The following is a 26,479-nucleotide window of genomic DNA, read 5'->3' as shown; positions in this document are numbered from 1 at the left end:
TGGACTAAGACTTGGTTTACCACAATCCTACTCTAACACTTTAATTAATGAATCACATTTGCTCTCAGTTTATAATGTTTATGTTGCCAAAACACTTTACCAGAAATAAGACAGATTTATTAGCTGACTTGACAAAATTTCAAGGTTTGCAGGAGAACAAAGAAAATCTACAGGGAAAACAACCAACATCATACTGGTGGTCATCACGTTATGACCACTTGCCTTTTGTGGTTGTAAGTTGTGATGGTCATAAATCTGATCATCCATGTGACTAACTTGATTTTATGACCATTTTTGCAGTGATCATTAAACACAGTGGTTATAAAGCAAACGAGGCAATCATTAACTGAATCAATAGTTTGCTATGGGCTCGTTTAGCCGAAAACTGGAACTAAATGCCAGTTTTCAACAAAACTATAAAAAAAACATGGTCATGTGACCACAGAATATTTTAAATAGCTGTAAATGGAGATTGGTTGCTGAGTGTCTGATGTGTGGGGGGATGACGACCATCGGAACTTTGAACCTGGGTTCTAAGTAACCCCAGAGAGGTCCATCATAACTTTGAATAGTCACTAATAGGAACAAAGATTGCTCAACTATTATGGAATCCTGACTGGCTGTTACAGAGGGAGTAGAATGGAATTTTTAAAAGAGAACCGTTGAATGGAAATAGCTTACTATATAATATTTTACTGCAACATAGTTAAATATCTGGACAGAAACAACGTAACACATGTGATCAAACTATGCCAACTTGTTAACTCTTATTTCAATTCGTCAATTCACCTCATATAATTGTTATCTGAAAGTAGAACTGTTCAAATTTGTATCAAATTTTGAAATTCACCTTTTTCCAAAATAAAACAAAAGTATTTCCTCCTTTTTACACATTTTCATAACCATTAAAAAAATAAAGCAAGAAGTCCTATCAGATTCATTTTACATTTCAAGACTGCGTCAAATAATTTTTAGAAAATATAAAGAAATTATACTTATTACCATTTAAAGTGATCTAGCTATACAAATATTTGGAAATGAAAATGCGAACATTTGAGTATAGTATAGAATAGAAAATAAAATAAATGTGAACATCCATAGTGGACAAAATTTATCTCAGGATACAATTCATACTGTGTTCTGGATAAAATCCTTTCTGCTTTCATTATTAGATGTGTGTTTGTGTGTGTGTGTTGCCTGCGCAAGTGAATGACATTTTCATTACTTTTAATAAAACAAGTTAATGCATTTTTCAAGCATGATGCCTAATTGTTATCATCACAAGAGTATTACATCCATCTGTAACACAATCTAATTTGAATTAACACAAAATCACCCAGCAGAAATTTGAAGCTTTGCAAACTAAAAATAATCCAACCAACAGTATTTTCAGCCCTATTGCTACTATCCTATTTTTAAAAACAAAGAAACCTTGCTTGAAATGTCCAATTACACAACTTCTGTTTGCTGCAGCTCCCAATTAAGCTTGTAAACACGTTTTTTGAACTAGAATAGAATAGAATTTTTATTGGCCAAGTGTGATTGGACATACAAGGAATTTGTCTTGGTGCATATGTTCTCAGTGTACATAAAAGAAAAGATACCTTCATTTTGCCTGGAAACAGAGTAGGAAGGAACAGAACAAAACAAACATTAGATTAGATCTTTATTTTTGTTGCTGTTAAATGGATTTTTTTCCTCTCCTCCAACTAAAGAGGATACTGGGAAATATACAGAAGGCCTTTTCAAGACTCTAGTGATCATTTCTTTGGTCTTTTGAAGAATGTGAATTATGCCCCAAACTTTCTTTGGTAAGAAACAAATATGTCTGTTCCCAATCTGATGCCCTCTAGATAGGATAGAATTATCACTGCCTTCACCTTATTATTCTCTTACCCTCCAGCCATTATCGCTGGGAAAATAAATGGAGCTGTAGTACAACCGATCTGGAGGGTAGCAAGGCAATGCTAGATGATGATCATAGGCGAGCAAGCACAGCATGCTTGAAATGTACCATGTTGAGAAGACTAGAATTGGAAATTATTCTTCAGTCAGTAGGCATTGAGGTCAACTAGCAGACCATCTGGTGAAGTATATAATTAATTAACATATGGTTATTTTTCTCTTTCGCCTAAGAAAATTAAGGTTTAATCCTTTACTTACGCTTTACTCTTTTGTGTAAATAAGATAGTAGTTTTACCTCTCAAAAATGGTCCGTGCTCTGAATTCAGAGTACACCTGCCAGGATTTCACATTCACTACATGTTGATATATATTTACCTATTTCTAGTGACAGAGATATTTAGAAAGTGTAGGATGCTTCCCCCGCCTCCCTAAAGGTTGATTGATTGTGTGGTTGATTAAATTGCTGTCAACTCTTAGTGACAGGGTAGATTTTCTTCCAGATGATCTGTCCTGCTAAAGGTTACTCAAGACACTCTATCCAAGTTATCCATGCTACCAAAGCTAATCAAAGTATTCTATAGTTATCAACCTTTCAGCGGTACCAAACAATAGTATAGTAGTAGCATAATTTATTTGCCCAGCTAAACAGGCACACATTTATACCTTCTTCAGGCGAAGTATTTTAAAAGGGACATTTTTATTCAAAACCTGCCTAAGTCTTTTTATCCCCGCCACTCCACAATCAGTGATTTAATTTAAGAGAATTTTTTTAAAAAATTACGGGACCGTTCTCCCCAGAAAAGGACACACAATCACCGAATCTGAAATATGCAGAAGCCATCACTGGCATCGGAAACATCCAGCTTTGTGCAATTGCTTTCTTTCCCACCCGAAGGCATCCTTGGCTGGAACCGAGTCAAAAGCTCGGGCAGCTCCTCTCCTCTTTCGCTACCCTGCCAAACATCCACGAAGGGCGGGCTGAAGAGCGAGCCTGGAGGAGACCCGGGTTTGAGCCCAAGGAAGCGCCCTTCGGCCGGCCGACGGAGCCCACTGTCGCGCCATGGCGGTCCCATTACCTGCGCGGCCATGAAGGAGAGGTCCATGGTGCTGTGGGAGTCAGAGCTGGTGCTGCTGCTGCTGCTGCTGGTCGAGATGAGGGTAAAGCTGGGAGCGAGGCCGCTATCGCCGCCGCCGCCCGGGCCGGACGCCTCTTTGGGTTGCTGGGGAGCGGCCTCCCGCAGGACCAACTTGGGGCGCGTTACCAATTCCAGCTCACTGGGATGGCGGCGGCAGTGCCGTCGCGGCTGCCCGGCTGCAATCAGCTTTCTGGGAACATGGTCGGTCGACAAGCTTGCAAGGCGAGACAGGAGACGGCACCAGCGCCCGCAGGATGGACGCCGAGGCTCCAGTCTCGGCGAGAGAGAGAGAGAGAAAAAAAGCCGCGCGTGGAGTCGCCTGCCCGCGCGCCCCGAGTTGGTCACGCCTCTCCCCGCGAAGGCTCAGAGTCCGGAAGAGGCGAGCAAACGGGCGCTCCTTCCAAGGAGGCTGCGAGAATGAAGGGAGGTGGGGGTGGAGAATTAGCCGCGAGGTGGCTTCTGCCCACCACTTACTGACTGATGTAGTCGCGAGTCTCCCCCCGCCCCCGGAAGCACGCTTCCTTTCTGGCAGCAGGCGGCTCGTCTGGGACGCCCGACTCAAATTATCTATGGTCGTCGGATACAAGAGCGTGTTTTTGTTTTGATCTAATAAGCGACTTAGTCAACTGAAAGCCAAGGCACATTGCCTTCAACAGGTGTCAGCCGCTGCTACTTGTTCAAGCGGGTAGCATCTTTACTGGGAATGAAGTTCCCACTTGGGGAACTGCTGCACAGCCTGATAGGGGAAGAGTACCTTTTCTTCTGGTTGAACAAATCGGACAAGATTTACGGCAACCCAAATGAAGAGGTCAAGGCTTCGATATACTGAACTGGAAGGAATGATTTAGGAAACTTGGGTACCCAATGATGGAATGAGGTACCCAATTCTACACTAGAAAGAAATAGCGGTTGTGGTTAAGGGAATTGATACTCAAATGTCCAAAACTAAATTGACAATATCAGGAAAATTTGGAATGGTACATACAACAAAGAATTTTGGCTAAAAGACAATACACGTTCAATCAAAATATGCTACAAGATGGGCTTAGGCTACAAAAGGAAACAAAGGAGAAAATATATAAACATTAGCAGTACAAATAATAATAAACTTTGAAATAGCAATATAAAACACAAGTATATTGTAGATAAAACAATAAAATCACCCCGAATGGTTTTAAAATATATAAACTTCTCTTACAGATCCCTGTCAAATCACCAATGCATAAAGTTAAAAAATAGCCAATGCTCCAGTTCTGTCCCTGAGATTTTTCTGATTAGCTATATTCAGGTAGCCTTAATTGTTCCTGTTTATTCTTTGCCTGAACAAATTATTCTTTGTCTGTCAACTTTGTCGGTCATTTCAGGGTTGATGTTGCAAAACAGAAATTGCTTACAGTGTTGATTGTTGTATCCTCTTTTGCTAGTCAGGAGTGTGGCATTTTGGGCATTTCAAGATTTTATGTAAAATTGGCAATACAGAACTATCATACAGATGTTTGATGGTTTCTACCTCTCCTGAATCACAAGGACATACTCATAATGAATATAGTGTCTTTTTGTATTTTCTAGCCAGAAGTTCTTCAGCTTCAATTGCAACAATACACGAGCACGTAATAGATTTAAGCTTAATGTGAACCGCTCCAAACTTGATTGCAGAAAATATGACTTCAGTAACAGAGTTGTTAATGCTTGGAATAAACTACCTGACTCTGTGGTCTCTTCCCAAAATCCCCAAAGCTTCAACCAAAAACTGTCTACTATTGACCTCACCCCATTCCTAAGAGGTCTGTAAGGGGTGTGAATAAGAGCACAAGAGTGCCTACCGTTCCTGTCCTATTGTTTCCTTTCGTTATATCCAATTAATATAGCTATTACATAATCATATATTGTATATATATATTATATATTGTATAGTAATTTCATGCTTATGCTTATATATTCTGTGTGACAAAATAAATAAATAAATAAATAAAGAGTGTTTCTAAAGTACCTGAAGGCAAGACAAGAAGCAATGGATGGAAACTAATCAAGGAGAGAAGCAACCTGGAACTAAGGAGAAATTTCCTGACAGAGCAATTAACCAGTGGACCGGCTTACCTTCAGAAGTTGTAGGTGCTCCATCACTGGAGTTTTTAAGAAGAAATTGGAAAAAAAATTGTCCAGAATGGTATAGGGTCTCCCCCTGCTTGATCAGGGGGTTAAACTAGAAGACCTCCAAAGTGCCTTCCAACTCTGTTATGCTGTTATATATTAGCCTGCTTTCATTTTTGTAATGTAGCTCTTGAAGTTGAAGGTTCCCTCTCTTCTAGTTCATCTATAAGCAGCTTCTGAGTGTTTGCTGAACCCTTTCTCATTTTATGATTAGCAGCTTCATCAGGGCTGAGAGCAGGAGTGAAGTCCATCAGGTTCTGACAGGTTTTGGAGAACCGGTAGCAGAAATTTTGAGTAGTTTGGAGAACTGGCAAATACCACCTCTGGCTGGTCCCAGAGTGGGATGGGAATGGTATCCTTCCCCCAGGGGTGGGGAGGGAATGGAGATTTTGCAGTATCCTTTCCCTGCCACGCCCACCAAGCCACGCCCACAGAACCAGTAGTAAAAAATTTTGGATTTCACCACTGGCTGAGGGCATCAGTGGGTATGTAGAGATTGATTAGGTTATTGTCAGCCTTTTAAAGAAATTTTAAGAATAAAAAGTGAGAAGTGAAATAGTAGCTTTCCTCTAAATGGATGGAGTGATAGTTCATTCTAATATAACAAATTAGTTTGTATATCAGAATCCAAATCTGGGTCAATATCAGAGGTGAGAGAAAATCTATACTGCTTTAATTCTTGAATCTTGTAGGTGTGAGCTTATAGGGATAATTTCATCTTGGAACTGAATTGAATATGAAAGTTAGGAAGTTATACTCTCCTCTAAGTTGTTGTCCAGTTCTTATCCTGAGGGATAAGAGATGTCAATGGAGAGGTTTGTTTTAAAATCAGGAATCTATTCTGAAGATCTCTTAACTGAGCAGAACAATGAGTCAATGGAGGAGAGAAAAATTATCTCTACACTGAAGCGTTGGTTTCTGTAGTAATCATCATCTAGAAGGCTGTAGCCTCAAGCAAGTGAGGAGAGTACAGCTGAACCAGACTGGATTGGGGCATCTTTAAAAATTCTGGAAGAGAAAACACAATTTTTGTTGAACAGTCTGCCATTCTAAACATATCCTGTACATTGCACGATTTATGAACAAGATTCTTTTAAACCCTAGTAAACTAGGCAGAAAGTGAAATGTATCCAGAGCTATGTGCTTGGGATGACAGTTTAGAAGCTTACTTGGCAGATTTATTACGACTTGACTTTCCGATGTGCAGAATTCCTAGCCAACAAGCTATTTAAAGGGATAAACAGCAGAGCCTGATTCTTTGAAGCACTTGTTTTATTTCCAGACTGTTTTTAGTCCCATTGTTAGATGTTGTGACATAGCAACTACTAGCACCAAGCATTGTTAGAGCTTGAATGAGCTTATCAAGTTTAAATTGGATGTCATTTAGAGAAAATATTTTTATGTGGCCTTTCCTTTCTGTTCCCTGCAATAGAGTATGGCTGATGGCAACTAGAATTATACTTCGTTGGGCAATATGGAGTTGGGCAAGTGTTGTCTTTTCTCAACCTACTTTAGAGAGGATGTGGAGTCTTCTTTTTCAAGGTAGCAAACTTGTTTTTAGATAAAGGGGTACTTACCACTCTGTGAGAAATATGGTGGGCTAGGAAAGATATAATTTGTTTGTTCCTGCCTTGGACTGCTGTTTCCCCACCTTTTTGTGTATTGTTGAATACTATCTTGGCTTTTTCTCAGTCTTTCTTCTTACTTCTAGGTTGTCTCTGTCCTTGATTTTCTTTGATGGTCATTTCTAAAGTAATCTATTTTAATTTTTAGCTTGGCATTTTCTTCCCTTGTATAGATACCATTACCACCTCTCAAGAAAATTGATATTTCCATGTCACTACATTAGCTTTAGAGGCCTCCCTATATCATCCGTATATAGTTAGCTTAAGCTTGTCAACAGCTCCCTTCAAAATAAGATTTCAAAACTTTATGTTCAAGGTAGGATACCAACAAAATCTGAACTAAAAATCAAAGAAGTGTCTAGAAGAAGCATGCTAACACAAGCCATTATGCTGTAAAATCATGAGCCACCCCATTGCTGCTATCTGTGGGCTAATGAAGTTGGTTACCCTATAACAGTGTTGGCGAATCTTTGGCATTCTGGTGTGCTGGCCTGCGTGCTGGAAGTGGCACATGAAATTGTCCTGCGACAAATGCGCGCCCTCACTGGCTCCTCTTCACATTCCTGTGCTCAAATGCACGCCAGTCAGCTGGCCGTCATGCACACGGTGCCGGCAACCCCGGAAGAGCAGCGGTCCATCGTGCATGAGCGAGATGTCAACCTGGAAGTCTGGGTGCCGGCTCACGCATGTGCGATGGACCGCCACTCTTTGGGAGTCCGCTAGCACTGCATGCATGATGGCCAGCTGACCAGTGCGCGTTTGACCACAGGAACACAAAGAGGAGCTGGCAAGGGCGCGCATCATTGCGGGACAGTTTCATGTGCCGCTTACGGCACATGTGCCATAGGTTTGCCAACATTGCCCTATAAAGTAGACCTGTCTACTAGTAGTGGGTTCCTCTTATCTTTGCTACCAGTTCGGAACCAGGAGCACACATGTGCTTTGCTGATGTGTGGTGCTTCAGCGCAGGGCAGAACCTCTTGCGCATATGCAGAGCATACATGATGATGTCTGGGTGGGGCCCCTGAACCAGGGCGAACCCATAGAAATCCACCACTGCTGTCTACTCAGATATTTGAAGAAACAAAGGAGAACAAGGAAAGGAGGAAAATGAAGAACACACTAATATTTGCTCTACATTTATTGGAGGGGAAGAGATTACAAGTGAGTAAACAGGCACACAATGGGAATACATTGAGAGGAATATGCTAGCTTCAATTGTTTGCCTATGGTGTTCCTGGTTAGGAGGTAAAAGCTTTCAGCTGGTGACTAATTAAGGTCCTGTCAATTTCAGGCAGCAATGCAAGCGAGCCTGAAGGTAATAATCAATTAATTGGGGTCACTGCTCAGAGCTTGTTAACTTGCAATTAGCACTTATTAGGAAAGTGCTGCCTAATAGAAAAAAAAGCTGCTCGAGGAGAGAAAGATGCTAAAAAAGCCAGACAATATTTGATTTTAAGACTATGCCTGCCAGATGGGGGTAGCCGAGAATAAAAAGGACACATCTTCCTTTTATTGGATGTCTGGAAACCTTACATAGGCTTATTAGCCTTTGAGTAAAATTGTCTACCAACCCCACTCATCCAGGGCCAAACAAACATTCTTTTGGGCCAAAGTTGTTCTGACCTAGGCTTCCTGAGACAGTAAAAAGCACACAATTAGTCCCAAAAACCCTCTTTTTATTTCAACGGCTGTAAATTCTGTTCATTCACAGCGTGTAATGAGTTGCAAATAGTTTGTAAAGAGTCCAACGTAAGTCTGCCACAGTCCTTCAGGATAAGGCTTATAAGCACCCACCTTTATCTCCCTTGACATGCTGTCAAAGACCTAACTGGTAATTAGCTTTGCAAGGCCACACAGAGCACAGAGTCAAAACAGAACTTCAGAATTTAAATCGACCAGAATGAGCAAAGTTGCTTCCTGCAAAGTCTCGTCCTTTGGCTCCATCTTTATGCCTTATGGGAGGGGCCAATCATCTCATCTTACTCCAGAGTTGCCCCTTTTGTCTTAACTGTTCTTGCCTTCTGGCAGCTCTACACATGTGCGCACTTGCTGACGTCAGACTGTGGAGGCTTCGGAGTCAGCACATAATTCCCAGATGGCCCTGGCCCCACCTCTGCCTCCGATGCAGAGCCTTCATCTGAGCCTTCCCCAGACTCCAGGACTGGCCCATGTTCCTCCCCAGCCTCCTCACTGTCTGACTCTGCTGCAAGTTCTGCAGGCTGCCAGCAGACCACAACAAAAGTGATACATCAGGTTTCAGACCAGAATTTGGCAATAACTTTCAACTTTTCAGATACTCCACTTATTCAGGAATTGGTTTACTCAGCAGAAAACTCACAAACACAACTCAGACTCTTTACTGTAGACAAAAATGATACCATCTAATGGATCATTTACTACTACTTTGCATTTGTGCCCCTAAAGTTAAACTCAAGGCTTCTTCCATAGCAGAGTTAATAGACGTTTCGGCAGGCTCTTGATGGCTGTAGGAGGTAGAGGGGAAAATGTTACATAGGAATTCTGTCTAGCCTGGGAACCACTGGTTTCCAGCTTGCTCCCTTCAGTACTTACTCACAATCCCTTTACTTTTGTGCTTTCCTTCACAACTCTGTTTTAGGTTGCCACTTTATTTAAAGTGCCTCTACTTTTCTGTAGTGTCCTCCATTTCTATTATCCTAAATGAACCTGCTGAAAGCTTGTCTTGTCCAGTGTTTTTTTTCCTTGAGTAGCCAAGTGAACTTCAATTTAAAAATGCAAGCAGGAGATTTGCACAAGAGCCTCCAGGTTTGGGGGAACTAAATGTAATTGTTTCAAAACAGGAAATGCAATTTATACAATTAATACATGAAAATTTGTTCATTAAAAAAACATAGGGTAGGTGTTTAGGGCTATTTACACACATGAAACATTAATTTTAAAGTTTTCATAAAATGAATGTATTAGACTGGAATGGCCATTCAATTTTCCTCTCAGATCATCTTCCACATTTGCATTTGCATGTTGTATAAAAGAAAAAAAACCCATGCTATTACTGTGCTAAACAACTAATTCCCACAACACTGTCTTATGCCTTGAGATGTCAAACCACCTAGTAGAGCTGTATTACTATTACTAGATCCTTCTCATCTTTCCTATTATCTATTTCCTTAGCTTCTTATAACTTTGTTATTTGTATCTCATGCTTTATATTGCTTGCTTTTATTAGTATCTTATTGTGATACATGTTGATTAATTATTGTTCTGACCTACACTTCCCAAAAGCACAAAGCCGACTCCTCATCCCAGTAAAACCCCTTTTATGTAGTTTAAAGGGAATTCCTCTCCAGAAAAGTCCCAACCAACAGTCTTTCAAGAGATTTCACAACTATATACCTTTATCAGGCTTGGAAAGCTGCCAGGCCGATATCTTCCAAACACATTTCTGTAGCAGAGAATACTTGGCAAGAAGTCAGAAACAGATCTTCACTCTAATGAATTGAACTAATTGTCTCCTGCAAAGTCCCTTCCCCTTTTGCTCCTCTTTATTCCCTATGGGAGGGGCCACTCACTGTCCACATATGGATTTACTCCTAAGTTGACCCTTGTTCCTTAGCTGTTCCCTTCTCCTGGCAGGTCTGCGCATGTGCACACTGGGAACAGGCTCCAACTGTTCTTCTGCCCCACTGATGTCCGACTCTGAAGGCAGCTGGCAACTGTCAGATCGCCCTGGCCCGTCTTGGCTGTCGATGCAGAGTGCTCATCGGATCCTTCCCCAGATTCCAGGACTGGCCCATGTTCCTCCCCAATCTCCTCACTGTCTGAGTCTTCCACCAGCTCTGCTGGCCACTGGTGGGCCACAACACTTAATTTAGTATCCTATGACTATCACTGTATCTTATGATTTATGATGGTTGTATTTTATGATTGTGATCATGATTTATCACTTGTTGCTTGTATGTACACTTATGCATCAGAGATTAATTCCTTGTATGTCTAATCCCATTTGGCCAAATAAAGTTGTTCTGTCCTGTCCTGTCAAGTTCTGTTCCACTCCGCTCCATTCCCAACTCTCCACTCTCCACTCTACAAAATTGTTGGACTATCTAGAGAGAGGGAGAACCAGAGAATCCAGCAGGTTATGACAGGTTCTGGAGAACCGGTAGTGGAAATTTTGAGCAGTTCGGAGAACTGGTAGCGGAAATTTTGACTAGTTTGGAGAACCGGCAAATGCCACCTCTGGCTGGCCCCAGAGTGGGGTAGGAATGGGGATTTTGCAGTATCCTTTCCCTGGAGTGGGGAGGGAATGGAGATTTTCCAGTATCCTTTCCCTGCCACACAAACCACATACACCATGCCCACCAAGCCACACCCACAGAACTGGTAGTAAAAAAAATTGGATTTCACCACCGGGGAGAACTAGAGGATTAGTAGTAAATTAATATATTTTACCACTCAATTCTGGAAATTAGTGGTTGAGGTTTTTTTTCATTCTCTAAAACTTATTTTTTAGCTAGATAGTTGGGTAAAGAAAAACTGGACAGGGGGAAAGTGAAATAACAAGATATAATGGAAAAGTTGTTTGTAAAAGCAAAATTTGAAAATTTGTATTTTATTTTTTATTTTATTTACATTTATATCCCGCCCTTCTCCGAAGACTCAGGGCGGCTTACAGTGTATAAGGCAATAGTCTCATTCTATTTGTATATTTACAAAGTCAACTTATTGCCCCCCCAACAACCTGGGTCCTCATTTTACCTACCTTATAAAGGATGGAAGGCTGAGTCAACCTTGGGCCGGGCTTGAACCTGCAGTAATTGCAGGCTACTGTGTTCTAATAACAGGCTCCTTACAGCCTGAGCTATTCCGGCCCTTAAACCTTGGGCCTAGTGGGACTAGAACCTGCAGTAATTGCAGGCAGCTGCTGTTAATAACAGAGTGCATTAGCAGCCTGAGCCACAAGAGGCCCTAGCATATATTTAAAAATACAATAAAGTAAGTAGAATAATAAATCCACATGCAAAATTACAATTTTCAATACTAAACTACTTTCTTCCTAGGGTAGCTTGGGTACAGTCTGACTCAGTAACTTTGTGAAGTCTTAGGTTGCAAGTGATTGGAAATACAGACCCTGAGAAAGAAGAGGATATATCAAGCAATCTGACTTAGGAGAAAGCCTGTAGAAACTTGAAAATCATCTTTATTTTTATGCTTGGGGGCTAGAAAAAAAAATCCATTCGGGTGCCAAACCAAGTGACGGTCAGGCAAGAATGATAGTAACATACTAAGTTACTTTAAAGCAAGGCTGACCAACCTCAAAGAGACTTCCCCAGCCAACAAGTCATAAAGTTGCCAAGATTGGATACCTTGCTTTGGGTGGCTTATAAATTCAAACAAAGAAACAAATACAGTCAGGGCAAATTGCACTCCCTCATTCCCCCACCCACCCCAGCGCGGATTATCTATCCCTTAAACCTCTTTTATCCTTAGAATTGTCCCAACATTCATTGAAGTACTTGTCAGAAACTTAATAGGACGATTTCCCATCATTTTGAAGTGGGAAAACAGAAAATCAAAACAACTGAAGGTTCACTGTTTAATGAAAATATTACTTTTCTCTTTAAAACAGGGGTTTCCAACCTTGGCCACTTTAAGACTTATGGACTTCAATTCCCAGAATTCCCCAGCCAGCAAAGCTGGCTGAGGAACTCTGGGAGTTGAAGTCCACAAGTCTTAAAAGAGCCAAGTTTGCAGACCACTGGTTTAGGTGAATCCATACACTCTAAGTTTCTAATGTTTATAATCTCTGTTTAATAAACAAAGAATTTCCTTCCTTCAAAAATGTGAAAGAAAAGAAAATTCAGTTTCATCCTTAGGCCTAATTTACTTTATCCCCATAGCTCTCACCTTCCCTCAACTATAAAACATAGTTCCCAACCATGAAAGGTAGCCAACGATTTACTATAATAATATTTGGGGTACATATGATCAGGCATTTGTCAGGATTTTATCACTTTGAACATCATGGACTACTTAATTAGAAGCATCTAAAGATCCTTGCCTTAAAAATATAAAATTGCTATGTTTAATTAATGTTCTTCGTTGCTGACATTTAGTATGTAAGCTTAGTGGATTGATATAACTGATGTTTAATTTGGGTTCAGCACATTTTTGTTAAATAAATTACATTTGTGATGTTCCCATGGGAACAAAATAATTGGCGAGTTGCACATTAATACAGGATTGTTCAAAGCAATATTATGTTTTAAGAAAATTCAGATGGCATCCCATCCTCCTCATCTTACTGTATTGAAATTCAAGTATCTTCTTGTGAAGAGAAGACTACATCTTAGAATAAACTGAAGAAATCAGGCTTCAGATCCATAAGTTATCAGTATTTGGGGGAGTTGTGGTCTCCTTGGCAACCTGATTTAGAAGCAGCAGATTCAACAGTATAAGAGCTGCCATGGATCATCTCAAATATCTGTTTAATCCAACATACTCTTCTAACAGTGGCCAATAAGAACCTCTGTTCCCCAGCTATGTTTTTTCAGTATTAGTCTAATATTAGTCCAAGTTAGGAACCATCACTATATCTTGTAGTAGGAAACTTTATGCACCATATGAAAAATATTGTATAACTGTCCTAAATTTAATTTCCTGGGTTGATTCATAATTTTATTGTAATCAGAAGGTCTACTACACCCTTTCATCAATCAATGAGAAGGAGTGCAAGCGGTGTTCATCAATTTGCAAACAACAGCAAAACTTCCAGTCCAGGCCATATACTGTATGACATTTTGCTGAGCCCAAAGTATTTGAACTAACCAGTAAAGGATTATATCACAAGCCAGATTAATATCCTCCAATCTTCAGAGTTTTGTAGCTTGTAAATACATTAATGTGTGTGTGTGTATGTGTGAGAGAGAGAACAATTAGTGATGGATGGCTAGAAAAACAGACTGATCCCTTTCCATCCTAGAATATGCTGACATGAATTTACAACTTTGGCTTCCTTGTACATATTCTGTCCATATAGAGATAATGGAAAAGGTCCTTTGTATGATACTACATAGGAATACTAAGGTAGTTTCATTTTGATGAGGTTGATTTTAACATTGTCTTCATTTCTTACAAACAAGAGTATCCCAGTTACAATGATGAGTTGATGTGGTTGCATAGTTTTCCCCCCGAACGTCATCATTCTGCTAAACAAATAATTCCCTCAACACCATCAAACTATTTACTAAGTCTGCACTACTATTAATCTTCTCATCGTTCCTATCACCCATCTCCTCCCACTTATGTACTGTATGACTGTAACCTTGTTGCTGGTATCCTTATGATTTATACTGACTGTTCCGAATATGATTTGATTGCTTATTTGTATCATATGACTATCATTAAGTGTTGTAGCTTATGATTCCTGACAAATGTATTTTTTCTTTTATGTACACTGAGAGTGTATGCACCAAGACAAATTCCGTGTGTGTCCAATCACACACAATCTTGGCCAATAAAGAATTCTATTCTATTCTATTCTATTCTATTCTATTCTATTCTATTCTATTCTATTCTATTCTATTCTATTCTAGTCTAGTCTAGTCTAGTCTAGTCTAGTCTAGTCTAGTCTAGTGTAGTTTGACCAAAAAGCCCATGTCTTTAAATAGTAAAAAGTTATTTTGTTTAAATTATGGTTGAAAACACAAAACCTATCTGCCTTTGTGTATCCTTGCCTTCTAGTTCTTTCCCTAATATATAAATGTGGGATTAAATATACACATGAACAACATGAAAAACCAAAACACTAAATAAATGGCAATGCTAAACCAGGTCACAGAACAATGCTACTTTTATGATTGTGGCCAATATTATTTTCCATACCTATGTGCAACTTGTATTGGTTTGAGGGCACTGTCTTGTAAAATCATGCAAAATCTTGTTGAGCTTTGAGAGAGAGGTTAATTTGTACTTGATGGATGAAGTATGAAAGACAAACATTATCCAAATTGCTTTTGATATGATACCAATATGATATGATCATATTCTTTTAATATCCAGTTTATCATGTAAATATGGGGATATAAAATATGAGAAACACTGTTAGAACTCATTAAAGACAATCTAATGTTTATTTGCCTAATATGTGGAAAAAGAAAAAAGGGAGGAAAAGGGAAGGAAACACTTTACTAAATCATGCATTAATTAAAATTGGTCTTACAATACATGCTTTCATAGCATATGATTACATTATTAACATTTAAAATAACATTCATATATGAAACAAAACAGTAAGTATACTAAACCCAATTGTCTAAACAATTCTACATCTGGCATCACAGTTTAGCAGAACACTGATTGTTCAAATATAAAAGGTAACCTCAGGTTCCGCAAATCACTATATAAATGGTTTTCTGTTATTGCAGTGTCATTATTTTGTTGTTGCAATAATGGATAATTTTCATCAGCCTCTGGAGAGTTGCTGATTCCATACTGTGTAGACCCTCAAGCCATTATAAATGAGAAATGGAGGTCACAGGAGAAGCCATTGCTTGACTACAAATCCACTTAACATTTCTGGATCCAATCTAATGTTTTTCACCTTCAGCAATGTCCTGTATACTGGTTTTAAAATGGCCACTGAAATATCACTGACAATTGCCATCTGCCTTATACTAGTTTTTGAATGAATACATCTGAATAGTAGTACTTGAAACAGTAAAAGCCAGCTGTACAATTATATAGTTCTTGCATCATTCAGAAAAATAGTTGCTTGCTAGTAAAAGGTTAGAGATTCATTACTGTTATTTTCATTGCAAAGAAATGTAGAGTATTCTAACGAATATCTGGACTATCAGATTTCTTATGGCACAGTAGGAAATCTTGTGATGCTGAACGGGAAGATAAGCTCAACTTTTGCTTTATAAAAGCCATCTAACAGTATTTGAAAATCAAATCTGACTTTGAAAAGGATTTTCAAAAGGCACTATATACATATGTACATTTGCATTTATGGAAGGTCATGTTTTATTCCCCAAGGATTTCCATTTCTTCAGTTCATGAAGTTTATTTAATAGAAGACCGAATTGACTTGTTTTGGTTAGATTTGAAAAAAGGAAAATACATCAAAAAGGAAACAACAATGGACATAGTATTTGCATAGGATAATACAGGATATTTTACCACAGTGTGGAAAACTGATCAGTCAACTTTTGTATTTGGTTCAGCTGCTATCCAAAGCTTCCTTCCTTCCTTCCTTCCTTCCTTCCTTCCTTCCTTCCTTCCTTCCTTCCTTCCTTCCTTCCTTCCTTCCTTCCTTCCATCTCTATTTATTTTTGCAATTTAATTCTTTAATCAATTTAGGATTGTACAATCTTTCAGTAAAGTACCACCCTCTGTAAGATATCCCTACCTTTCAAAATATCCTTTTTTCCTGGACATTTTCCATTTTGGGCTGGTACAGTTTAATAACCTGTGATGGATTAATCCTCCATGGGTTTTGTCTAATAATTTATCTCAAATGACCTGTGTTTATAGCCACAGGGTGTTCTCAGCTCTTGTGCTCCATTTATGAAATGCAGTCCCTGGAGAGCTTTACCTGGTGCCTGCTTCAATCTAATTTCAGCATTCAGAGTACTTTTTCATTTTCCTAGGATTGTTTGGACTCGAGCTCTTTTTGCGTGCAATGAGTTTGCCTGTTCTCTTTTTTCTGATTTATTTTTGATCTGAGACATTATTTCTCCTCAGTAGGTTTGATAATGAGCTTCTATGGAAATGCTTCTGTATTAAAGGGCAGGATAATTCTGTGAACATATAAACAGAAAGAAGAACCTCATCTTTGGATACATTCATGAATATATAAATGCACCACATCCTATTTTTTTTAAATTATTATACTGCCATCTTCCCTCCTGCACTGCTTTTATAATGGAGGAATTGGCAGCGTATTGCCTTTGGCAAACATCATCCAAGTGGATGTGGAATCCTGCCTGGAGATCAAGTGCTTTATGCTTATCAGACCCTGGCTGTTTTTCTTGCCCAACGGCATAAAGCAGGCAAAGGATGTTGAATTATTTATAAAGAAAAGACTGGCTGGACTGCATTACCAAATGGCAGAAGACTGTTCATTCATACTTCAGTCCTAGTTCAGGGTTACTTATAAAACTGAATGAATAGCCAATACTTTGTTAAAACCCCAGGAATTTAATTTGAGAATGATGTGCCTGACTAAATATCTTAGAGAATTACTGGGCAAGCAGCCCTAGATAATTTTTAAATGTTCTGCCAAGGAACATTATGAGAGAGGCTGGTATTCTCCATACTTTCTCTACCATATATAACCCAAAGGCCCTTTATGTATAAAGGTTTTAATTTATAAATTGTCAATCTTTGTCCACAGAATGCATGCACCTCTCAGTGCTTAGACCGCATAGAGTTATATGTCAGAGTTTACTTTATTGATTAGCCCTTGGGCCATATCAAAGTGCAGAGTTCCAGACACAAATTATTACTAAAAGCTGATAAAATCAATTTAAAATGGAATTGGATAAAATACAATTTAAAATGAAATTGGAATAAAATATGATTTAAAGTGAAATTGGAATAAAATACAGTTTTAAATGATAGCTTTGATTAGCCTATAGGCCATATCAAAGCACAAGGTACAAACACATATCGCCAATAAAATCTTATACAAACAATTTAAAACAAGAGTAAGGTAAAATATAGTAGTTATAGGACAAGATACAATATAATTTAATACATGAATATATAAAACAGAATAAAATGACATAAAATTATATTTCAGTGTCATCTTTACAATCTAACCCAATCAGTCCCACGTATGCAGATCTCAACCGAACCATTTTGTTTAAGTACTGTGCTGTGTTAAATGTTATTTTCAGGTTCTGGCCGCACATAAAGTAAGCTGTTTTGATATGGGCACAGAGTTATATGAAAGCATATCAATGGTCTTCTACCATTACATGCAGAGAAAGAGGACGGGAGAGACCATTCTGAGACAGGAATATTAGTAGAGATACTTTGCAGACATTTTAACTGCCACCCCCATTCCAGTTCATATTAATGCTATTTCCCAGGTACTAGTGACTGTGACACTAAGGAAGCTTGTTTGGCATGACTTCTGCAGTTAGGGAAGTTTTAATATAATCTCCACAACTGAGATTAAGTACCAGAGATGGGTTTCAGCAGGTTCTGACCAGTTCTGGAGAACTGGTAGTGGAAATGTTGAGTAGTTCGGAGAACTGGTAGTAAAAATTCTGACTGGCCCTGCCCCCTTCTATCCTCTGCCTCCCAAGTCCCAACTAATCAGGAGGAAATGGGGATTTTGCAGTAACCTTCCCCTGGATTGAGGAAGGAATGGAGATTTTACAGTATCCTTCCCCTACTATGCCCACCAAGCCACGCCCACCGAGCCATGCCACGCCCATCAAGCCACACTACAGAACCCGTAGTAAAATTTTTTGAAACCCACTACTGTTAAGCACCTGGAAAAATAGTGGTGTTGATCAGAATCACTAATAAAGCCAGGGAGTCCACAGACTGTTGGGGAGATGATTATATAACAAAAAGTAAGATATAAACAATACCTTGGCTATTCCAAAACTAAACAAGACTAATAACCTCAATTTTTTAGGCTTTGTTTTTTTTTTCAACTTTCTGAGCAAATTTTATGTCATCTTTCTACGATTGCAATCTTTCTTTTCTCTTTATCTGAGATAATTTTTATCTGAAAAGAAAAGGCTGTTTTCCTCTGGCATAGTAAGTTGGATGTTTATTTAGAACTGTTAAATGATCATTATGAGTCCTTAATTCAGGTGAGTCTCTCCTGCCACCGTGTGATCGTGCATCTTCTGAAGACAAATTGCTACGGAAACTGTAAACTAAATCAGGTGTCTCCAATCTTGGCAACTTGAAGACTCGTGGACTCCAACTCCCAGAATACCTCAGCCAGCTTTGCTGGCTGAGGAATTCTGGGAGTTGGAGTCCACGAGTCTTCAAGTTGCCAAGGTTGGTGACACCTGAACTAAATAATCTGTTTCTGATCTAACACAAAGACTAGATGAAATGATTTACCAAGAGAGAACACAAAGTAAATTCTTAGCTCTCTATTTATAGTCTATGTTTTCTTTTGGTTAGTAGGTTGTAAGATTCTGAATACTGCACATTATTGAAATCATATTTCCAGCAGTTATAATGTGGTCAGATTGCAAATGTGCTGGATAAATCTTTTTTCCTCTAATCTTTCCAGTAGAAATGTGCAGATTAATAAAATAGGTCAGTCTCACATGAAGTATGTATAGACAATTATCAATTATTAAACAAACTAGAATTACAGCTGATAAATAGAGAAAGCTGCGAAAAGAAAGGAAGACTAATATTTTTTTTAATCTCTCTCTCTCTCTCTCTCCACAACCTAACCCTGATAGGTGTTATTTTTATGTTATTTGGAGGAAGACTTTTCAGAAAAAGAAAGAAAGAAAAGGAGGAAAAGGAAGCTGTTCTATATTTATTTATTCAACAGTGTGTGCTTATTAACTTTTGATAACTGCAATACATATCCTGGACAGTCCACAATTATAAACAAACCAGGCCTATAAAAATTATCATTAAAAAATCACAAAAGTGAATTTAACCACAGGATTGACAGACAATACAGCACCCCAGAAAAGCTTGGACAAAGAACAACACTTGAACTGCTTTCTGAAAAATTAAAAGAGGTAGAAGATCAACTTCATCATGTGGCACAAGCTGTTTCATAAGCTGGGACATCCACAGAGAACTCTGGCTTGTTATACTGTAGTTAAAGGTATGTTTTCCAATGTTTACATTCCTTTGAAATTACAGAGGAAATATAGGTACCTGGTGTGTTTTTTGCGGGTGGGGTACATACTATAAACCTACGTTTCACACATGGGTCTTCCTCCTTTTCTTGTTTTTCTGTCAAAAGTTGGGGTTGAATCTCCTTGCCATCTTCAGGCACTTTAAAAGAAGTATTTGTCTTGGAACTAGAATGCATCCTTTAAATCAGATTTTGTGCACATAGTTTGGGATCTTTATCCCAATACACAACAATTTGTGAGTTACAGCTCTTAATTACCTGCCTGATGTCAGGTTTTCTGGGGAATTTTATCGAAGAGTTAGAAGGTATGAAATTGGTTGAACAAGCAGCAACAGCCATTGCTATACTGCTAAACACCCTGCATTTCTCTTTCTGTACAAAAGATGGCCCTCAGTGTTTAAGAATTGGGAACATCCTCAGAAGGAAAGTCTATCCTTTTTAGTGTGAATGCATAACCAAATATTCTCCTTCTATTAACATATTATCTTTGGAAACAACATGAGCTGCCTTTCCAGAGAGGAGAAATTATGAGAAACAATGCCAACATAAACAATGCTTTTGGAATTGGCAAAGAAAACCCAGAAAAGAATATACAGTTGTATACTGTAGGTATATTCACCTGAATATATATAGAAAGTCAATGTGATCACTGAATATATTTTCAATAGATTCTTCTGGTCTGAATTTCAGTTTAAGTTGCTGTTCCTTCAGTAGAGTCATTTGCTGTTCATGTATGTATGTATGTGTATGTGTAGAATAGAATAGAATAAAATTTTTATTGGCCAAATGTGATTGGACACACAAGGAATTTGTCTTGGTGCATAAACTCTCAGTGTACATAAAAGAAAAGATACCTTCATCAAGGTACAACACTTACAACACTTAATGATAGTCATAGGGTACAAATTTAACACTTAAAGATACAACACTTAATGATAGTCATAGGGTACAAATAAGCAATCAGGAAACAATCAATATCAATATAAATCATAAGGATATCAGCAACAAAGTTACAGTCATACAGTCATAAGTGGAAGGAGATGGGTGATGGGAACGATGAGAAGATTAATAGTGCAGATTTAGTAAATAGTTTGACAATGTTGAGGGAATTATTTGTTTAGCAGAGTGATGGCGTTCGGGGAAAAAACTGTTCTTGTGTCTAGTTGTTCTGGTGTGCAGTGCTCTATAGTGTCGTTATGAGGGTAGGAGTTGAAACAGTTTATGTCCAGGAGGTGAGGAATCTGTAAATATTTTCATGGCCCTGTTGTTCTTTTCCTTCAGTAGAGTCATTTGTTGTTCATGTATGTATGTGTGTGTATGTGTATGTATGTATATATGATTGATTTATTGATTATGTGTTTGATTGATTTTAAAAGAGTGCAGAGAAAAGCTAAACCAAAGGCTGAATGGTTGTGGGAACTAGGTAGGCTAACAAAGAGAAGGACTGGGTGATCTGGTAGCAGTCTTCCCATTCTTGAGAGGCTGTCACAAAGAAGAGTTAAATGATTTTCATCTGCATTTCTTTGTTGCTATCTACTGTTGTTATCTTTTTTGCTAGCTCTATTACAAATGCTTCAATACTGCTAATCTTTTGAATTTTGAAAAATGGTGAGAGGTGTTTCAGAGTCCTTGAAGATATCAACAGTGTTTAAGAAGGCTGGCTGGTAAGACATAACATCTGGGAAATAATGAATAAATCCATAGAGAGTTTCCAAGTTTCTATTTCCCAACAATATGGTTGAAAGCAAAAAGGCAAAATGAGAATCCACCTGAGATCCATAAGTAGCCCCTTATGACTCTGGGACGTTCTTTGTTGATTTGACGTCAAGATTCAAGTGATTGGCTTAGATTAGATAGCATCTTGATTTATATTTGTTTTGTTGTTGATGAAAAGAAGTAAGGTTTTGTTCTAAATAACCTTGTCTGCTGCAGCTACCAAATTCTAGCCAAACTTTATGAAGAACTTCTGATTCAGCATTAACTTGGAAATATTACATTAGGCAACTTCATGAGCCTTATGGAGCTGTGTCCACGTAGACCTCTAAGCCCATCTTCAGGTTTCTGCAGAAAAAGCAATTTATTTTTGCAACAAATATAATAACATGCCAAGGATAATCAATACCAGGAAAGTCTGAGTGAGAGTGAAACAAGACATATTGTCTATCTTTCTTGGGGCTGTAGCTTATTTGTTAGGGTTTTTTTAACTCAGTGTTTCAGTCAGGAGCTTAAGGCAATGTACATAACACTACTGCTCCCATTTCCCTCACAACACCACTGTGAAGTAGGTTGGGCTGAGAGGGAGTAACTGCCTAAAGTTATCTGCTGAACTTCTGTGGCTCAAAATAGACTTGGGTCTCCTGGTACAAATCCAAAACCTGAACCAATAAACCATGGCATCTTTGTTAGGGTTAGATAAGGTAATGGGGACATGGTTACAAAACATGAATATTAAAATACCAAGGACATATGCCAAATACATAGGACACATTAGCTTGCTGGGACAATTACAGTAAATTTGCAGAAATGGTTTGGAATCTTGGAGACTTGGAATCAGTAAAAAGCATTATATGCTTGAAATTCAGAGATGTTATTAAAAAGTGAGAAATTGAAAGGGACATAATTTTATGTGAAAATCTCTTGTTGGCTGGTTCACACTTAACAAAGGAAGTTGTTAGAATGCAAAGGAGGCAGATGATGGAATCTGAAGCTTTTCACAAGTTTAATAATATATTAGAATTAAAATTATTCAGTTTAAATCAGAATCAAGAATTCTCAATCCATGCACATATACTTGAGCAATGAAAAGTAACTTTGAATAAATGAGCCGATATATGGCTTTCATATTTACAGATCTAATAAGGGTAAGGAAACCTGTTTTGAACATAGTTTGGTTTAGACCTAAAAATGTTAATTTTCTTCACAAATGTTAGTTGCAAAATGACATAACTGCCCTACTTTACACTTTACCTTTTGCCTTTAGCCATGTAGTATAGCTGCTTTATTATTATTTTATTTACACAAAATGACAGTATACACAGCAAATGAGATAATTATGCTGGATTTCGTATCACAGATCACTAGTCGAACACTTCCCAAGGACTGCGTAATGTATCGGCGAATTATGCGAGCAGATCCCAGTAAGGTGGCCTTCTGCAGCTGACCAATGGTGATCTTGTCAGCACCAATTGCTTTTAACAAGATGATGATGATGATGATGATGATTAACTTTTATTCCTTAAACATGAAACTCAGTCAACTAAACATTTAAAAATCCGTGGGTGGCTCAGGCTGTAAGATAGCCTGTTATTAAACACAGCTGCTTGCAATTACTGCAGGCTCGAGTCCCACCAGGCCCAAGGTTGACTCAGCCTTCCATCCTTTATAAGGTAGGTAAAATGAGGACCCAGATTGTTGGGGGGGCAATACAAGTTGACTTTGTATATAAATATACAAACAGAATGAGACTATTGCCTTACACAATGTAAGCCGCCCTGAGTCTTCGGAGAAGGGTGGGATATAAATGTAAATTAAAAAAAAATATCACAAATATAATTGACTGGCTCTGATGGTTGATATGGGTTGCTGCCAGCATCCTAGGTATCGACTAAGTATCTTCTTAAAATGTATGTTGTTCCGAGTAGCTCAGTCTTTTGCAGTTCCGCTGGTGTTATTACAGGAAGCTGCAATTTCTTGATGTGTTTTTTAAAATTCTGTACATTTCATATAGCTGTACCAGGAGATGCCAGAGTCAAAGAAAAAGAACTAGAAAAAATCAAGAAATATCTCAACCGCCCTATCTCCCTAGGGACTCATTTACACGGCTATGGATGAAACATGTAACAGTGATACCCATTGTCATCGGGGCACTTGGTACCATGTCCAAGAATTTTACAAGAAGTTATTTTATAACAATTTTACAACAAGAATTTTATAACAAGTTACAACAGGTTTTTGTCCAATCACACATGGCCATTAAAGTATAAAGTAAAAGTATTCTACTGTATTTTAGAAAATTTAGGTCATTGAAGGTTTTTTAAAATTCATCTGAGCAACTTTCGTTCATGGACTATGTTCCCTTGGGAATCATTAGTTTAGGGCTGCATGCTAGTAAGTGTTATGACTTAAGAAAGTTGTTGATGGAGCCAAAGTTGAAAATAGGCAGAGTTAGCCCTTCTCCTTCTTACCTGCCTTTAAAACAAACAACCAAATATTCCCCAGCCAGAAAGCCTTGTTGTGATCATGATAAAAGAAAAGGAAACTCTGGGAAATTACCTTACATTCCCAGAGGAAAATTGGACTATAAAGGTAACATTATGGGATATGAAAATGAAAGCAAAAATAATTATGTGAGTCTATTAACAGTGTCTTTCCAACTATTTTGTAATTCCAGGGTGAGCTTCTATATTTCAAGAAAGCAGATTTTGCTAAGTTCGTGCTCTCCTGATGATAAACTACATGGAGACGTATGTAGTTATCACACTATATGGCTGTTTCATTTCCTTTATGCATCTCTATACAATTTTATAAATAAAATTGCTCACACTTGTTCTGAGATGGAAGCAAGATAGACAAATCTACTGAGATAATATAGTGAATAAATTGTACTGTTACCTGGGAGGCTTCACTTTGAATCTTGAGAAAGTGGATAGATAATGTATATTATATATTATATAATGTAATAAGTTCCATCGTTTGTGAATTGGACCACTGCCCCACATAAAAGTAGACAGGAAGGAGGCTGGGACTTGTGTCTGGCTTGAAGTCAATACTTCCTTGAGGGAGGGAAAGGTTTCAGAGGCCTTTAAAAATTCACTCTTGAGTCTCCACCAAAAATCTAGGCCCGGATTTAATAAAATTGGACAACTATTGTTCTATTTCCCCTTTGGGGACCACATAGTTGAGAAACTGGTGGAGCTGCAACTGCAGAGGATTCTGAAGGATATGGATTATCTAGATTCTTGGCAGTCTTGCTTCAGACCTGAATAAAATTGAAAACATACCAGTCATGGATGATCTATGATGGGACATGGATGAAGGAGGTGTGACCATTCTATTTTCTCAGATCTTTCAGCAATTTTTGATACTGTTGCCCACAGTACTTGGACTATCAATGAAGGTTGGTGTTCTGTCTACGTCCTCACTTTGGAGTAACAAGCTGGCCTACAGCCAGTGGTTACACGGCTCCTATCAGTCCTGGCCGAGAAAACACAGCTGCCTGCCCAAAAGTTCAAACAGATTAAGACTTCAGCTCACTTTGACACTAATGAAATAGATGAACTACTTGGCCTATTTCAATGACTATGCCATAAAGAAATTGTCAGGGGTACAGAACATCAATTAACCATGAAAAAAAAAATAGGCCAGCCTCTTTTATTTTGTGATAGCATTCACAGTCACAAAAGGACTATTTTGCCAATGAGCCAGTTCAAAGCAGTGCAGAAGGAATACACCATTTGTAAAATGTATTGTTGAGAAGGGGGAGGAGGAAACCCTGTTATTTAGTGTGTGTGCTTGTAAAAAGGTCTACTTATGAAGGGAAGCCATTTAATTTCTCACTGGTCTCATTCTGAACTTGCTCAGTGATGCCCAGAAGACCAAGATATATGCTTTATTTATTTTATTTATTTTATTTATTTATTTGTCATAACAATATATACAAGCGTTACATAAAAGGTTATAAATATATGAACGTATATATGAGGAGAAATGAGGTACTAAAAACGTGTATATACATAGGGAAAGAAACAGTAGGACAGGAACGGTAGGCACGTTTGTGCTCTTATGCACGCCCCTTTAGAGTCCTCTTAGGAAAGTGGTGAGGTCAACCGTGGACAGTTTTTGAGTGAAACCTTTGGGGTTATGAGAAGAAACCACAGAGTCAGGTAATGCATTCCAAGTATATACAATTCTGTTACAGAAATCGTGTTTTCTGCAATCTAAACTGGAACGGTTGACATTGAGTTTGAATCTGTTTGTAGCTCTTGTGATATCGGTATTGAAACTAAAAAGTCATTGACAGGAAGGACATTACAACGGATGATTTTATATGCTAAACCCAGATCCAGTCGAAGCGGCGAAGTTCCAAGTTTTCTAGACCCAAGATATCAAGTCTGGTGGAATAAGGTATTTTATTAGTTTCAGAGGAATGGAGAATTCTTCTCGTAAAATACCTTTGGACACGCTCAACTGTGTTGATGTCAGATATATGGTAAGGGTTCCAGACAGGAGAGCAGTAATCAAGAATTGGCCTAACAAATGTTTTATATGCTCTGGTCAGTAGCATGGTGTTTTTTGAAAAGAAGCTACGTAAAATTAAGTTGACAACTCTTAGAGCCTTCTTAGCTATGTAGTTGCAGTGGGCTTTGGAACTTAAATCGTTAGATGTAAAAACTCCAAGGTCTTTGACAGGGTGGGGGTCATCTGCGAGGCAATGTCCATCAAGCATGTACTTTGTGATTGGGTTCTTTCTTCCAATGTGCAAGACTGAGCATTTACTGGTTGAAATTTGTAGTTGCCAAATTTTAGACCAGGCAGATAGATGATCAAGGTCCTTTTGAATTGTGGATGCATTGTCAGTGGTGTTGAAAAGTTTGACATCATCAGCAAAGAGAACACAGTTACTTGAAATATCAATACAAAGATCATTTATATATATTATAAAGAGAGTAGGTCCAAGAACGCTGCCTTGAGGAACACCACTCTTGACAGGAACAGGATTTGAAAGAGCATTACCAATTTTAACTATTTGTTGTCTGTTTGACAAAAAAGCAGATATCCAGTGGTGTAAGGGTCCTGAAATGCCATAGGATTTTAATTTTAGG

General features: G+C 38.4%; 1 protein-coding gene across 1 annotated transcript in view; it reads right to left on the bottom strand.

Annotated features, from left to right (window-relative positions):
- Positions 1-19,835, bottom strand: part of C1H14orf132 (chromosome 1 C14orf132 homolog) — a 45,546-nt gene extending 25,711 nt beyond the window's left edge. The window contains exons 1-2 of the mRNA XM_058162629.1: positions 19,721-19,835; positions 2,982-3,403 (exon numbers count right to left, since the gene is read on the bottom strand). Of these exons, the coding sequence (XP_058018612.1) occupies positions 2,982-3,403; positions 19,721-19,835 (537 nt within the window). The remainder of the gene's footprint in view (positions 1-2,981; positions 3,404-19,720) is intronic.
- Positions 19,836-26,479: the final 6,644 nt, after the last annotated feature.

The sequence above is a fragment of the Ahaetulla prasina genome, chromosome 1 (assembly GCF_028640845.1).
Source record: "Ahaetulla prasina isolate Xishuangbanna chromosome 1, ASM2864084v1, whole genome shotgun sequence".
NCBI classification, from domain to species: domain Eukaryota; kingdom Metazoa; phylum Chordata; class Lepidosauria; order Squamata; family Colubridae; genus Ahaetulla; species Ahaetulla prasina.
Note: the sequence above shows the minus strand (reverse complement) of the source record. Positions and strands in the feature narration are given on the sequence as shown.